Source organism: Channa argus, chromosome 5 (genome assembly GCF_033026475.1).
Source record: "Channa argus isolate prfri chromosome 5, Channa argus male v1.0, whole genome shotgun sequence".
NCBI classification, from domain to species: domain Eukaryota; kingdom Metazoa; phylum Chordata; class Actinopteri; order Anabantiformes; family Channidae; genus Channa; species Channa argus.
This window is the reverse complement of record NC_090201.1, coordinates 19223003-19240422: the sequence shown is the minus strand read 5'-3', so window position 1 is coordinate 19240422 and position 17420 is coordinate 19223003. Positions and strand designations below refer to the sequence as shown.

At 39.2% G+C, this 17420-nt stretch overlaps 1 protein-coding gene across 5 annotated transcripts; it reads right to left on the bottom strand.

The window, feature by feature from the left end:
• Nucleotides 1-7913: 7913 nt before the first annotated feature.
• Nucleotides 7914-17326, bottom strand: LOC137127348 (SH3 and cysteine-rich domain-containing protein 3-like). 5 transcript variants are annotated; one of them, XR_010914413.1, is made up of 14 exons: nt 16128-17326; nt 15685-15733; nt 15301-15379; nt 13834-13990; nt 13626-13723; nt 13449-13530; nt 12216-12313; nt 12011-12080; nt 11636-11685; nt 11401-11504; nt 11218-11269; nt 10007-10161; nt 9616-9753; nt 7914-8216 (listed from the first exon to the last, which is right to left on the bottom strand). XR_010914413.1 is itself a non-coding variant. In XM_067504224.1 (14 exons), the coding sequence occupies exons 2-14, from the start codon at nt 15699-15701 to the stop codon at nt 8118-8120; spliced, it is 1218 nt and encodes a 405-aa protein (XP_067360325.1). In that variant the 5' UTR covers nt 15702-15733; nt 16128-17326; the 3' UTR covers nt 7914-8117. The 5 variants fall into 5 exon arrangements, 4 of the variants coding, with proteins under 4 accessions (XP_067360325.1, XP_067360327.1, XP_067360326.1 ...); XM_067504224.1 differs by having other exon boundaries at nt 9988-10161; XM_067504226.1 differs by lacking the exon at nt 10007-10161.
• Between the last annotated feature and the right edge of the window lie 94 nt (nt 17327-17420).

Sequence of the window (17420 nt, the reverse complement as noted above, 5' to 3'; positions counted from 1 at the left end):
TGTACTAGGTACAAACTAGCTGCAAGCAAAACAACCGACAAGAAGCCGGCAAAACTCTGGTCAAGATGTTGAAACCAAAATTGCAATTTAAATTACTTTGGAAAAAAGCATTTCATAAATTAATGGAACATGCACGCAATAAAAAGATATTACTGTACCTACTAGGGTACTGTTGGCTAAATGTCCCCTTCAACATTACTGGAATGCTGATCTACAAACAGATCAGTTTTTTTGTTGGAGAGTGTGCAGTCAACCTGCCTTTTTGGTGTTTTATTGAGAAAATAGATGACAAGTAGGGGAACCAGGGAGAGTAAATGCGTGGTGAAATTCAATCATAGGGGGGTTGGAGCAGGCAGGACACTCTGAGTAGGCACAACAGGGTAAAATCAACAGGTTGTCTCATGGATGGGTAGGAGAAAATCTGTCCCTTACTGCTCGTCTCTCCATCACCCCTGCGCTCTGTCTTTTCAAACTCACTCCCTCATTTTCTTTTTACTCACACCCGCTGGCTCTCATTCCTGCACCTCCCACTCCTTTCAGCTCCTCCTTTCTTTCTTCTCACCTCCCTCTCTCTTTCTTTCTAACGCATCACAGCGTATAGGCCCTTTCTCTCTCCCTCTATCTCTCTGTCTTTCTTTCTCGTTCTCTGTCTGCACGACTTGCTGTTGTTTTTGAGGGATGTGCGGCTGATGGCGAACGCTGGGTGATGACAGATGGATGTGACAAGCAGATGGTTTTGCTTGTCGTCTCTTTAATCACATAAATTCAGTCGGCCATGAAGCCGGAGCTCTGTCTTGTCAAAGCAGCACAAAGTGGAGACAAATTTATCCAGCACCCCACAGATTTTGATACAGAAGATGTGTAAAGAAAAAGGTCTAAATGTAAACGGTGGTGTTCACATTGAGGTCGGCTATGAAACAGTTTTGATGGGTGTTGATTGCTGTTTGGTCGCATAGCGAGAAGTTGAACTTTAAATTTGACAGCTTTGAATTTGAAGTCAGGCAATGCAGAGTAAACAGTTGCACTTGTTAGTTGTCATTTCAATTGATTTACCAGCATTTTTCCTTTATACAGTAAATAATATTCATTTACTTTACTTTTATGTTAGGGGTAGAGAGATCTTTAGAAACGCCTTTGGTATTATTCAACCTAACACACACCACCAACAACAACGACACTTCAGCTTTAGAAACAACCGTTGAATCAATAAGGCTAGTTGGGTTGGATAGAATTGGGTTTTTGGTATGGGCTTAAAAATATTCACTACAAGTACCACTTAAAATCATTTATTCAAGTACTAAGCCAATTATTTACATTTAAGTACAAAGGTAAAATTACTCCACTAAAAAAACAATGCATTTTAAACAAATCTGATTCTGGTAAATGTGCCAAAAAAAGTACAGGTATTTATGAAAAACAAAAGGCTCAAGCATCCATGTTGGTAAAGGGGCCACTGAGTTAATGTGCTGACAGGTGATCAACTCACAATGATACATCAGGGTATGGTTCAACCATTTTGTTGTAATTTAGGATCTGGTGGGGGTTTTGTTGTGAATAAATAAGCTCTAAGAAATCATACAGTATATTGTTTTTTACTTTTTTGGAGAGCATCATAATCCATTAATGGAGAAAATAATCACTACATTAAACAATGAGAAACACAGTCAGTTGCAGTAGTTTTGTGTGAGGTCATTCTTTCTTCTTACTGGCCACAACACCTACAGGATTATAAAAATTACTTCATAAACAAGCCAAATCCGGACTGAAAATGAAGTCCATCAAAATCTCCAAAAGGTGTTTTCTTTTGTGCAGCCCCCCTTGTTGCATCAGTTCATCTGCTCTTGCTCATGACTTCCTTTCTCCATTTTGTCTCAGTTTCCATCATGCTCTCCTCCCTCTCCTTCCCCTCTTGCTTTTTCTTTCTTTTCACCTCAACAATGTCCTCTCATCCTCAAATAAAAACACAGTCAGCAAAGAGGCCTTTGGGAGTTTGTGGGAAAACCAGCCCTCATATTTCATCTTCCCATCCTGGCCCCGTTCTCCCTCTCTCCTGCCTCTCTCTTCCCCCTACTCTGGAGTTTCTGTCTCCTTCTCTCCTCCTCCTCTCTGCCTCTCTCTCCCCCTCTCCATCTTTTTCTCTCTCCCTCCCACCTACTATCTTCAGGATTATCGATTTCGCGTAGGCTGTGATTGAGTCTCACTGGGTGTAATGTGGGCCCTAAGGTGTCTTCTGAATGGAGAGCATCATGAGTTATGGACTAACTATAGTCACTCTTCCACAACACGTGAATCACAGACAGGCACAACACAACACACACACACACACACGCAAAAACTGCCTTCTCCAAAGCAAATCACGCCTTGTGTGCAAACACAAGGACAGACACATTGATCAAAGTTATAATTGCTGACACACACACACAATCTCACCGTGGACATAATGTATTTGCATTCACAGGAGAATGCATCTAGCAGTGACCTTTGACATTTTATTATCACTCATCTTTACACACATGACTCAACACAATGGATGGCCACAGATGTACGTACGTCATCCTACACAAATTGATCTACAGGAAAACAAACTTACTGCCGATGGTAAAAAATTTTATCTTTACTCACCAATAAAACTGGAGAAGGCGGAACCTGTCTGTGCTGAACCATCTTAGAATAACATCCTTACGGCCAGTAGTGGACAAGGTAACTTCTCAGTGGCAGCAACTTCCTACATATACCCAGGGGCTTAAAGAAATACCTGAAATACAAATTTGAGGTGGTTTACTTCCATTTTTTGCTAATGTATACTGAAAAGATAATGGTGTACTATAGTACATATATGTTACTGTACTTTCAGTTTTCCATCCAAAACATACAATGAGCTCATAAAGTAACATGCACTATTATCGCCATAACAGAATACAATTAAAGATCAAAGTCAAAGATAAATTTTTTTTTTTTTTTTGGGTGTCTGATCGGGGAAAAAAGGCTGTGAATTTGTATAAGTATAAGTATAAATGTAGCATTAGACTGTTTAGACCTAGTCACAGTTGTGTGGATGAAGAAAAATTGCTAACTTTTTGCCTTCTGATAAAAAAAAATCTTAAAACAGGTTTCAGAGTTGTGGTTTCAACAAGGTTCTCTTACAACTTTCCACAATAAATACAGTGCTGAGAATGTGGAGACAAGATTTAGAGATGTTGAATTGGTATCGAACAACGTGTTTTGGTGTGTCTATCTGGAAACAGCTTATACAGGAGGAGGACATTCAAAGACTTTATTTGAATGATATCTTAGTTCTCTACCCTAGTTCTTAGGGTAAAAGTAGGTCCCAGGTTTGTGTGTGGAAACAGAGATAAAGAGACAAAATGAACATCAAGAATAAAAGAAATATCTGTTTGCTTAGTGAAAGTAAGTGTTGTATATATTATTTGAATATATAATTTATTTAATCACTGTGAGCAGGGAGCAGTTGTCCAAAGGTTGGCAGTTCCATTCCCAGTTCCCTTCGGCCACATGTTACAGCTGTGTCCAAGATCAAAATACTGTACCCTCAGTTACCTGTGATGTGTGTTGTACACATTTTGGATTAACGCCTCTGCCAAATGGCCCTACTATGGGATGCATTTTACAATTAATAAGGTGACAACAAAAAATTATTTCACTATGGAATATTCTGTTGTACTCTGAGCTAATATTGTTTGGTTTGTAAAAACTCAGAACATAATAAAAGGGCAACTGCAATGTGGCAGTGGGCTTAGATGCCAACATGTCCTCAATTTTCCCCAGTTCTCCATAAAGACAAGTAATAATTGTCAAAAATCTTTTTAAAAAATAAGCAAACATTGAAAAAAATGAAATTTAAACACATAAATGTCTATAGCAGGCAAAAAGGAAAATACTAAAATAAATATGAGGTTTGACTATAAAAAATACAAACTGTGTCAATTACAGGAACGATATAGATTGTGAGAAAAAGTGAAATATCTGAACAAATGAAGTTGCACATAGCAGATGTGGGGAGCAGATAGAGCACAATAAAGTAACAAATAATAACAAGGCAAATTATCTACCTGGTCAGGGTCAGTTTCCCCAGACTTCTTATCAAACTACTGTGCATAGATACCACATAGTTCACTGGTGAAAGTGTGAGAGCCTCTTATAGGGCTCCATAATTGATTAAAGGTACTTCTTTTGGCATAAGCCAGACACATTTGCAGCTGATGTTTGTAAATGTTGCTCGCTTTATCCATGCATTAACTCTCCCCTCCTTGTTGAGCATCCTACCTGCACCAAAAGCAAGATGCTCATTGTAATTCGTGAATCCTATTAGGATTGGCCCCAGAGTCGGCCTCTGCTTAGCAAATAAATAATGGTAATGATGATGATCCCTCATCTTGTCACCGGGGCTCTCCCCCGGGGGCCTCCTGTGCAGGTGGAGGGAGCCTCTCCTGGCCTAATTGGTTCCAACCCTGCAGTCTTCTCTCCAGCCCTTTCTTCCTCCCTCATACTCTTACACACACTCTCTCTCTCTCTGGTGGGCCCCAGGACTCACTCAGTAAACCTGTATTTCTCTTTATGCATGTGTGTGTGTGTGTGTGTGTGTGTGTGTGTGTGTATGTGTGTGTCATCATCACCTTTAAAATATTCTTGCACAAGCATGAAATCACAGCACTTTCTGTCCCCTTCTCCCTCTCTTCTCCTCGCACAGATGGATGGAGAGAAGTGCAAATACACACAAACACACTCCTATGTACTGTAATGTGGTAACAGGCTGCCAATATCTTGCCACTGTCTTTCCCCGTGGTGTCTTTGTGGCAGCCGGTGCATATAAACATCTTGAATTGTTTAATGGTGCCAGACAGCAAACTGTTTCCATCTCTTTACCTGTCTGTCCAGTCCATATCACCAAACCCCCACCAAGCATTGAGCATATCTCATTATATGTCCACTTGATAAAAACAAAAAAACATTATTTTATTTCGCCCAAGATTGCAAAGTCATTTTGAATGTTTGAGTAATGGAAATTAATAATCATATGAATCAGATTAGATAACTGCATTTTGGTGCCGCTGTGAAAAATGGAAGGAAATAAGTGAGGTGTTATTCGGCAGCATTTATTAAAAGAATCATGTCAGGGCGTTAATCTAGCGCCTCAGATGTTCTGTCAGGAAATATGAGATTTGATACACATTCATATTATTGCACACACACATCTGTATGTCACAACAAAAGTGAGAGACAGACAGCAAAGGAGTTAAAAAAAAAACTTCTAAAAATAAATCAGGTCCCTAAGCTTTGTGAAAAGCCTAAAATGTTTTGTTGCTTTGAGGTCTGGGAGAAGAACGAACATTAGCAATGGCCCATGAAGAGACTTTCTGAAATATTTCTCCAAAAATCAATAGCTTCTCTGCTAGGCAAAGAGGATCTCTAATATAGTTTTATGTTATTATTTTTCCTCACACATTGCTACATTTCTCAGTGGCTGGCAGAGGGAAGATGGATTTTCTCTTCGACTGGATGCTAAATGCGATTCTGAATGTGGTGGGTCAATGAGATGATGCCGAGCCTGCACTCTTAATAAGGCATGCGTCATATTCTGCACATCCATAAGTGCAGTTTGACACCTCAGAAAGTTGTATTACTTTTTAACATTCTATAATGCTGTGTCAACATAGGCGGCATATGACAGAACACACATTCAGAAGTTCTTCCATAACAGGTGCCAAGTAACCAGCTGTGTGAAGCCTGGAACTGCACCCATGGGTGCCACACTTGGCACTTTAGAATCATGGACTGAAATTTTGTTATTGCATTTGATAAGACCATTAATAATGAAGTCTATTAATTGTTGACATTTGACTGTATGGACAGAAATCCCTTGTTCATTCCACCACCACGTATTTTTAACCACACGATCATTACCACTTACAAATAACACATTTGTTCCCTCCTACATGTTTGGTATACTTGGTATAGCCTGGACACACTGCACATCAGCTTCACAGCTGTTATTCACAACACACACACACAGGTTCCCTGTGGTGTGTGCAGCTAATTCATTGAGAGCCATCACATCCTTTGCTCTGTATCCTGTGCAACAGGGACCTCTGTTGGGTAAAGTTATCCTTACATGTCAGGTGGGTCCGAAAATGCTTTATTTCTATATGTAATATAATGTATTTGTCTTTATTGTGATTTATTGACATGTACTGTATTTGTACCTTCATAGTAAATAAACAGTATTTGACAATGTACATACACAAACATTCTTGAAAACCTCTGTGTCTTGAAACATTATTAATTGTTTGTCTATGGTTATATTCTAATTTATAAAATGCTTGGTTCTCATTTCTTGAATATGTTGAACATCTTTTTTAAATACTATAGAATATTAAAAATAAATTCCGTTCTTATTCTGGGGCTTTTGACCATATCAGATTCCTTAACTGTCCACTGATTTAACATAACAAAGCTGTGATGGAAACATGCATTTCTACTTTAACAGTTAGGCATCACAGGTGTTTGATACTGTATGTTGTAAAGTCGTAAAGATTCAGCATATTTACTTAACAGAAGAATATATAGAATATATATATATATATAGAATAGATATAGAATTGAATATATATATATATATATAGAATAGATATAGAATAGAATATATATATATATATATAGAATAGATATAGAATAGAATATATATATATATATATAGAATAGATATAGAATAGAATATATATATATATATAGAATAGATATAGAATAGAATATATATATATATATATATATATATATATATATATATATATATATATATATATGCACACATATTTGTGTATTTTGGCATCCCTCTTCCATCCTGTCTGTCTGGAGTGGCAGGGTGAGGGGGTCAGAGATGACAAACATAGCAGCTGTGATATGTTCCATGCCATTCCTTGGTCCAGAGCAGCATAAAGCAGAGGCTGTTTTCTAGGAACAAGTGACCCGTGTCTGAAGGGGTGCTCTGTTGTCCAATCAGAGGACTGCTGAAGCCTGGCAGCGCTACCTGCTCGTGCCACGTTGCTTCTCTCCTCTGACAGACAACATAGGAGGAGGGAGGCGTGACCAGGCAGCTCGTTATCAGCATTTGAATGTGGCCCTTGAGCCTGATGTGGGTGATAGGAAACCAGAGAAAAAGAGGGAAACACAAACAGTGAATGACAAATGGGAAAATGAATGTAATCCAGTTACAGAATTAAAGGAATCATTATTTGTTAAAAACCATCAGAATATGGTAAGTGTCTGTCTGTCTAAGACTTATACAGGTCTGAAGTCACCAATGGAATCTGCCTTTAGACCTTCAAAAGGCATTTGTCACATTCCTGATCACCTGGCTGCCCCTTCACATAGCAAACTGTCCCACGTTCTTTTCACTGTCTAAATACATCACACTCTGGGTAACTACAGAAAATAGGCCTGTTCAAGACGTACCACTGTGTCATTTCAGTCTCTCATTTGCACCCGGACTTATGAGGAAGCGAATGCATTCTTGCCTTTGCTAAACCAATATTCAAGTGATACAAAATTATGCACCTTTTCTTAGGTTCAGCGCCTTTTTTTTGGTTGATACATCTTTCACATAATACTGATACACACGGGCACACAGTCTGCATAATAATATGCACTCAACTAGTGCTCATCTAAGATCAAAAGAAAGTAGGAAGATGAAGCATGAGCACTCCTATTTTACTTTACAGCAAAAAGACAAGTGCTGATGTAATATTAATGCTGTTGCTGTGACAGCATCAAAATTACATTTTAATAAACGAAAAGATGCCAAACACTAAGATGTCCTTATGTTTCTCTTTATGTTCTATCACAAACATAAAACCCGTTACCACTGCACCAGGACAAGTTTTAAAAACGAAGAAATGTTAATTTCATAAACTTTTTAATTCTTATTAAACGTTTGTATAAATATTTGCTGAGCACAGTATATTCTGTACACAGGCCCTGTGTAGTGATGCATGAAATTTCAAAGGAACAAAGGAAAACTTCAAGTCGTGTGGTTTTGTTGCTGTGTCTGTTGCAGCTGATGATGTTTCTGAGATGGGAGCTGGCGGGTGGGCTGATCCTCCTCAGATCTCCTGCAACAGGTTGCTGGGGAAGAAGCCAATCTTGCGTCCCGTGCTGACTTTCAGGTAGCCGTTCACCTCCTCACCCTTCTTCACCACGATCTGGGGACGCACACGCAGCAGACATGAACTGGTCATTTTTTGTAAGTGTACAATACTGTAGATGTTCCTCTAAACACCTGGTGTATGTTTTATTTACCCATGACTAATATATTGATATAAATAAATATATCTCAAATCCAAACATATTTAGAACAATTCTCAGGTGAAGGTGAAGAAATGTATATGCAAAATGTGTTTAGGCTCTTGGGGGTGATTTGCGTCACTACTCGTGGGCAAACACAGTACAGCAAACCGTGACATCTCAGGTATCACACATTTTACGACTCCTGTGCAAAACTACAACATATCTTATCATGAATAGAAGTATCATCCCCCACCTATGTGATAAGTGTGATCCACAAGCGTTTACAAGCTTTAGACTTGATGTTTCTTGAGCTCAGAATGTCCAAACAAATGTTTAAAGAAAGAGTGAAAGAAACTTGTTATGGAAAACAATTGCGGATCTTTATCCAATTTGCAAATTTGTTAAAGGTGCTCTGTGCAGAATTTAGGCACCACTTGGTGGTAACATTACAAAGACACTCACAGACACCAGTCCAAAGTTACAGTTGTCACAGTATAGGTCCTGAGGGGCGTGACAGCTGTGACATTTAGGAGCAAAGTTAAACCTCACAAACCGCTAACATGACGTCTGTTTGTTTCTATATAGCACATCTGTGGCTTTGTGCATCCATTCGTGTCTTTTATAGTCATCTTAATTTCCACACTTATTGCTAAATAACCATATGTTTTATTATTTGATCTGAAAGCCAAAGTGTTGTTTCTTTGAAGTTACAATTGTGCAGTTATTGCATTCACAATTTTTGCTATCTTCCTCTGAAGCGGTTAATTAATTATTAAAAGTTTATGAAACTTCAAATGAAAATTGTCAAGAATACACAGATCAATTATAATCAATTAGAGCTCAAATCAAACAATCGATAGACAAATTATTCCAAAGACAACTGGTCAACTTCTTCTTTGTATTTGTGTGTGTCAGTGTGTATGCACTTATGCTTCTTTATCACTAAGCATCAACTGTCCTCACAGTCATAGAAAGATGCACAAAGGGATATTTTAACTTCCAGGTCACACAGTGTTTCTGACCTCAGTTTGGAGATTGGTTTATGAGGTTATGAGGTTATGAGGTTATGTTTAAATTTAGTGGAGACATGTCTGGTGGGGTTAAATCATTCTTTGTCTGCATACAACTTGGTGTAGCTGTGTGTGTGTGTGTGTGTGTGCGTGTGTGTGTGTGCGTATGGGTGTGTGGGTGGGTGTGTGTGTGGGGGGGGGTATGAGTGTGTGGGTGGCTGTGTGTGGGTGTGGGTGTGTGTGTGTATGTGAGAGAGAGTGTGTGTATGTGTGTGGGTGGGTGTGTGTGGGTGGGTGTGTTAACCTGGTCTTTCTTCAGAGTGATTTGTCCCATCTCTCTGTTGCCGACAAATGAGCGAGTCACTTTGTAGACCCTCTCTCCTGCTCGTACTCGGATGATGTAGTTAGCAGGTATGAACCCTGTTCTCTCTCCAATTTTACCCTGTTGGATCCAAACGTCGCATTTAGATCACTCAGATGGTTCAAATTTAAATACAGTGCATCCAGAAAGTATTTACTTTTTCCTCATTTTGTTATGTTACAGCCTTATTCCAAAATGAATCAAATTCATTATTTTCCTCAAAATTCTAAAAACAATACCCCAACTTGACAACTTGAAAGAAGTTTGTTTAAAATATTTCCAAATGTCTTATAAATAAAAAATGAAAAAAATCACATAGTCATTGTCTGTAAACCTCTGAGACAGTATTGCATCAATGCACAGATCTGAGGAGGGGTACGGAGACATTTCTGCAGCATTGCAGGTCCCAATGAGCACAGTGGCCTCCATCATCTGTAAATGGAGGAAGTTTGGATCCACCAGGACTCTTTCTAGAGCAGGTCTGCCAAACTGAGGGATCGAAAAAGAAGAGCCTGAGTCAGGGAGGTGACCAAGAACCCGATGGTCACTCTGAAACAGCTCCAGGCTTTTTCTGTGGACAGACGTGAACCTTCCAGAAGAACAACAATCCCTGCAGCACTTCACCAATCAGGCCTGTATGGTAGAGTGGGCAGACGGAAACCACTCCTCAGTAAAAGCCACGTGGCAGCCGGCCTGAAGGACTCTCAGACCATGAGAAGCAAAATTCTCTGGCCTAATGAAAAAAAAAAATTGAACTCTTTGGCCTGAATGCTAAGTGTCATGTCTGGAAGGAACCAGACACTGCTGGCCAATACCATCCCTGCATGGTGGTGGCAGCATTGTGCTGTGGGGATGTTTTTCAGCGGCAGGAACTGGGAGACTAGTCAGGATTAAGGGGAAGAAGAATGCAGCAATGTACAGAGACTTCATTGATGAAAACCTGTTCCAAAGTGCACGGGACCTCAATCGACTGTTCATCTTTGAACAGGACAGTGACCCTAAGCACACAGCCATGATAACAAAGGAGTGGCTCCACCTCTGTTAAGGTCCCTGAGTGGCCCAGCCAGAGCCCAGATTTGAACCCGACTGAACATCTCTGGAGAGATCTGAAAATGGATGCTCCCCATCCAACCTGATGAAGCTTGAGAGATACTGCAAAGGAGAATGGGAGAAACTACCCCCAAATAGGTGGGCCAAGCTTGTAGCATCATACTCAAAAAGACTTGAGGCTGCATTTCATATTTGTCCTTTGACTGGCCATCAAGTTAAAATGACGCAACGTGAAACGTTGCTCTTAAGCAGTCGACTTGGATGTTACAGCAGCTGGACCTTCCGTTCACCACATAAAATAAGTGTTCAGTGTCCTGGCTCAAAAAGGATAATCATCTTATGGCACAAGTCCCAGACCTGGATAATGACCATAATCTAATTAATTCACCCTCAAGCCATCTGGCTGTCTCTATGTCAAATTCCATAACTTTACAAGACCAGACAAGGTTGATTCACTGACAAATATTGTGTGAGTAATTTCAGAAAACAACTCACCCTCCACCATTCCTCATTGGAGTCATCGATCACTGTGATACGGTCGCCAGCACTTGGAAATAAATTAAGAGATTATTTATTTAGCTACACAGTGACAGACAGAAGAATGTTGGGTGCAAGTGACACTGAACAAGAAGGACGAGGCTCTGAAAGAGATCAGAAAAAGTGTGAAGAGGCGCTTACTGTACGTCCAGATCGTCTTTCTCTATGGCCTTGAAGCGATAGAGAGCCAGATAGTAGTGGGACTGGCTGAACACACCGATCTTCCCAAGCTGAAGCTTTTTACTCTTTAGGAAAAAAAACACATTATTGTTTTTCACTAAATTATTTTGTTTTTGGCAATATCATCATTGTTGTTGATATGGTGACTGTTATAATTTTCATTGACATCGTCACCATCATTTTATCATTTACTGACCTTGTCGTCGGCCGGAGCTTTGTCGCCTCTTTTCTCTCCTTCTGCGTTGGCTAATAATGAAAATATAAAACAATGGAACAAGTGAAACACGCAAGCCTAAATTACTAACCTTCACATACTGCGTTGTAGCGCTATTTCTATTTAGATTTTGCCTTCACTGCTGTCGTAAAAGAGAGTGTAGAGACAAAAACCTACAAAGGTACTGTAACCTCTGCCTATTGTATAATTTAACTGGAGAAAAGTTTGATCATCGACGATCATTAACGAGAGAGAACGTGAAGTCGCGCACAGAGTAGGTAACATCCAGCACGCGTTGGATTCTCCTGCATAGCTCTACTCTTACGAATCCTGAGACCGTGTTTAAGATGCACTCGCCTCCTTCACTATGTTTCTCATCCTCTTCGGTTTTGGACTCATCATCCTCCATCATCATCACCATCATCATCTGCAAAATTTGCAGGAGCCACATCAGTAATTCACAAAAAGTAAAAAGGAAATAAGTAAGAATAAACTGTCAGTGCTTTAAGACGTTAAGATGCCTGTGTGTTGTTTTAAGTCTCATTAGTTCATCCACACTCACGTTCTTTTTGTCCTCTGAGCCTTTTTTACGCTCTTTGTTGGCCATGATCACGCCGAGGCGCAGCGTCTCGAACACGGGGTCAGTGCGGTTGGACTGCGCTGTCAATTAAACATTATTGATCACTTAGGACAGAAAACATGAATGCAGGTTTAAAAAATTATGTTGTACGGGGATCTTACAGGTTAAAACACGGTTTGTACTTGTTATCCCTTTATGCAATATTGGATCTGTTTTTATGTATCACTTTTTTTTAGAATAGAAAGTCAGTCCTTTCAACTACATCCTTTATTTATTATTTTGATGCTGGTTTAAAGGTCAGAAAAATACCTGAAGCTTTTTTCACTTAAATGCTTTAACAAAACAAAAGTGGAAAGAAGCGTTAAAACGTTTGGAACTGCCCGTTTTTCTGCACTGGTCCAACAACACAAACAAACATACTTGTTCACGTAATTGGAAACACCTCTTAAACACTCACAGTGCTAATCGGGGAAGCAGCAGCAAGCTAAAACAAGCACGTGGTGATGGTTATTTGGGCTAAGGTCTAGACCTAAACTGGGCTTCAGCTGGTGGACAGCCACCCTGACTTTACCTTGTGGATTGCCTTAATAAAGATTGATGTTTAAAATTCATGTGGTTCAGGTCCAGCTGCAGCTAAGCAGCCCCAGATAACCAGTCCTGATGATTCCTTTCAATCCTCAGCTGATATGCAGGCCTACTTGTGGTTCCCTGACTTTCCAGACTTTCTGCAGGTGTCCTCAGCTTTGGAGCTTTGTGTTTTTCCAGTGCACAGCTACAGGTCCTACCAACCTGCCCAATGTTTTGTTGGGTTGGTTCTTTTCGCTCTCCACTTTCCAATCACCCCAACCGGTCAAGGCAGACGGCCGCCAGCCCTGAGCCTGGTTCTGCTGGAGGTTTCTACCGTTAAAGGGAGTTTTTCCTCTCCACTGTTGCCTAGGGCTGCTCAAGGGGGAATGGTTCAATTTCCTCTACATACTTGTATATTCTGGATTTTATGTAAAGTGCCTTGAGATGACTTTGTTGTGAATTGGCTCTATATAAATAAAGATGAATTGAATTGAAATGATCTGATACTCCATACATTATTTGTTTAAAATTATAACTTTAGAAGTATATTTGAGTTTTTTAAGGCAAAGTTGAGACAAAGTCATTGTGACTATGACTATTTCTTAAGGTTCGCTTACTTTTTTAACACTGTCCAAAGGTGATACTCACAAAAAGGCAACAGCTGCGAGACTGTGGCATTCTGCTGACAGCTGTAAAGAGGAGAACTGTAGGCTCTTCTGAATCCGGGAGGCTTAAAAAGGAGAGGAAACAAGATGATATAAAAATACATGATAAAAATAGTTTAGTTTTGATTTAACAGCCAATGTTGTGAAACATGGAGCTCACAATTTTGCCAAAACACTTCTGGTACTCCACATAGGCCTGACACTGATGGTGGATGCATGTTTTGCAGTTCTTACATCGCAATGCAAATTTGTTGTTCACTGAAAAAGACACTTAAATGAAGCAAAAGTTCACCAGGACACACCACTGACATTTCGAAACACCCCTGAGGTTTGTTATGCATGAGGCAAGAAGAAACTACTGAACATACAAACGATCATGCGTGCACAGACGTCACAGAACTTTGGTTTCTTGCAGTAGTGGTCCTTGAACTTGTGGGGGTTGTCATTGACTGGTTTAACTGGTTGTGAAGTAGGAGGCTCATCTTTCTCGTCTTCCTCTACCTCCTCATCATAGATGAAATATACCTGGAGATGGATGACATTGTACAGTACAATACAGTGGTCAACGAGAAAAGAAAAAATATAAGATATTTTAGTTAAAACACAGAGCAGTTAAACTGGATGATTAGTCCAAACGAAATCATCAATCCACTTAAACTGATTAAAATGCCTTTTTCTTTTTTCGTTGTATCCAAGTGTCCCACACCACTGACAGATTTATAGGAGAATGATTCTATTAATACAAATCCTCCATGTGATCTGACTCATGTGTCTGGTGTTCACACAAACTGCATCATATCAGCCAGAGAACCTCGAATAATGTGATATAAGTGAAGGTTTTTTGGGGGGGTTATTTTTACTATAAACATCTTAACGGGATTCCTATTACTTATATTTCTACTACACACACACACACACTTTTATACTATATTATAGTTCAGTCAAACAGAGGACGCCTGACAGACTGCACTAGCTCCAACTCTCTATCAATGGCAGGATAGGAGGCGTCCTGCATCCATTAGGCTGAGGATTTACGCTATAATAACTGATAATACCAGGAAAAGTTCACACATTACAGCACCGCCACTAAGAAAACCTACAACTATACCTCAGCATCTGTCACAGTTGACTTGTTTAAATCCAATTATTCACCAATTCAAGTCACAAATTCATAACCTCAGAGAAAAATCTCAATATGATTTCCGTTCCTTGAAATTTGTTTACCTACATGGAATTTCTGTCTCTGGGCTTCCTGTCTCTGTCCCAATACTATGGGAAAAAACGTTTCTCACACCATTAACAAAACCCTGAATTTAAAAATATAATTTTTATCTTCTCCTTCTTCACAAAGACATTTTCTGGATAAAATAAAACATCTTCCCACATAATTTTTTATTGTATTTTGTCTTAAAATCGGAGTAACTAAAGCTGTGCATGGATTGATGTGACTAATGTTGAGAGATTAAATATGTTTTTTGGGGGGTAACTTACGTTAAGTAAGAAAATGAGTCACACACACAATGATCAGGCAAAAACATTAAAACCAGTGAATTGAATAACACCGATTATCTCAGGACGGCCAAATTGTGACAGCTGGGCAACTAGGTCATCTCAAAAACAGCCGGTCTTGAGGGGTATTCCAACATTCTCATCCCAGTCAGGAACACACTGCAGACGTGTCAGTGTGTCTATTCTGGTTATAAAGTTGTGCTAAGTGTAAGTGTACACCGTGTGTGTTTGTAGACATAATCTCAATATGAGGTGTAGTTTTTTCAGAATAACTAATAATACCTGTTCTGGTTTTCTGACTAGTGAACAATGTGTGTGATTCTCACCACGTTGTCCTCCTCTTTCACCACATTATCAGGGAGAGGTGGGTTGTCATGAATATCCACCGAGTCCTTGTCATCCAGCCTGCCATCATCGGAAAGCAAATGCCAGTTTGAGTCACAAATGTTAGTCACAATTCGTTTTGCGCACAAAGACTTCTCATGCTCATGGTGGTCATAGTGTATCATGACCATTTTCTAAAACAATTCTCTGCTATAACATTATTTCGCACTTTTTCATTTTCGTTCCCTTACTATTTTTGAATATTACAAGACATTCAAAGCATTAAAAAAATCAACCTCTCACACGTGTAAAATGGAGATGGATACATGTATAAGAAAAACTTGTATAAGAAAAACTTTGTAAGACAAACTGTCTTACGGACTCACGAGTCATAATGAGCCATGGTGTTGGTCTGTCAGGGTTCGGTTGATATCACTGTAAACAGAAAACACACCACTTCTGATGCTGGAAAAGGAATTTCCATTATGTATCCTCTGAAATCCGTTCAGATGTCGATAATAAAAAAAATAAACTTTTTTCTGATTATTGACCATTAGTCAGAATTTGATTAGTCACAAGGTTTTGCGTTAATAGAGCAAAGTGGGGTCGTTTGATAACTTCTTTTAACTTTTTTCTCTAAAACAATAAGACCTTAGTAGGATTCACCTTTCCCAGGTTGCTCTAGATGTTAAAATAGATTTTAAAAAACATGAAGAAGAAAACAATGAGTGATCCAACATCTAACAAACGCCCACAAGTATAAGTAAAGGGGTTAAAATGTCTAAGCATCTTATTTCTGACGCACACATTTGGGTAACTATGAACTGACCGTAAAACTTGAATATCCACTTCTTCTGTCAGGAAGAGACGCTGTGGTTTAAAAGTTGTTGCAACTGTTTCTAGCATTTTCTAGTAGACTTGTTGTTCAGCCCTTTACACGCTCAAGTTACCAAAAGAGGATTTAACAGGTGGAAGATCAGGATGAGTAATGCCAACAGACCACCCTGGCCTAGCCCTGACTATGTATGTGTTTGTGTGTGGTGCCATGTGACTGTTTAGGACAGCTGAGCACATTAAAGGTTGAGAGGTTTAAAAAAAAAAAAAAAAAATTGCTCTACTTTGGGGTCCCCAATCATTACAGAGTGATGATAATCACTCTTATGTGCTTTTGTGATTCTCCTGAAGTGACCACCAAGACATCAAGTAAAGGTTCCTCTGGACAAAGTGGGGAAACTAAAATCCTTCATTTCACAAGAAAATTTAAACATTTCTAAAGAATGTGAATGGCTCATTTCCCCCTCCCTTTGATCCTCTTCTCTCTACTCCTATTTTTCTGAAGGAATTAATTACAATATAAGTGCAGCTAATGGTTCGTCAGCTTAATCTGCTGCTAGCGGCACACAGAGGCTCCAGCGTTCATTACAACCAACAATGCACGTGCATGTGCAAGCAGTGGATTATTTAGTAGCTTTTGAGCTATTTCAAACAAATCACATCTATTTTTATTTTCTGATAAACATTGTAATGTCTCAGGTAATATAAGATAAGTTTGTCATTGTTGCATTAAAATTGTTTGTTGCATCGTTCTGCTTAAAAGCTGGTACAATGCAACACAAATCACATTTACTTTTGGCAGTTGTGCAAAACTCCCTTAAAGCCACAGGTGGCTTTAAACAACTTCTCCAAGACACATGAGCAGGCTTTGATGACTAAAAACCTCTTAAAAGTGAAAAGATTATGTGTTCAGTTCAGTATCTATGGAGTTGAAATTCCTGAATAAAGGAGAGGAGAAAGAAACAAAGCAGATGTTACATCCTATAATGCTGGTTACAGTGGGTTACCTGCATACCCTTTGTTTTGTTTAGTTAAAAAGTTGTTGAAAGAGTTGATTGATTGATAGATTAAGACGGGACAAAGGTAAAATGACACTCCTCTACTCACCTTCTGTAGTGATGCTTCACAGAAACATGACTAAGTTAAAAAAAAAACACAACAAGCAAGTTCCTCAAATTACAGAAAACAATTTCAATGTGGCGTGATGTCAACTTCACATACTTTACACATACACTGTACACACACAACTAAGGTGGAACTGAAGCAATTATGGTTGTGTGCAGTCTTC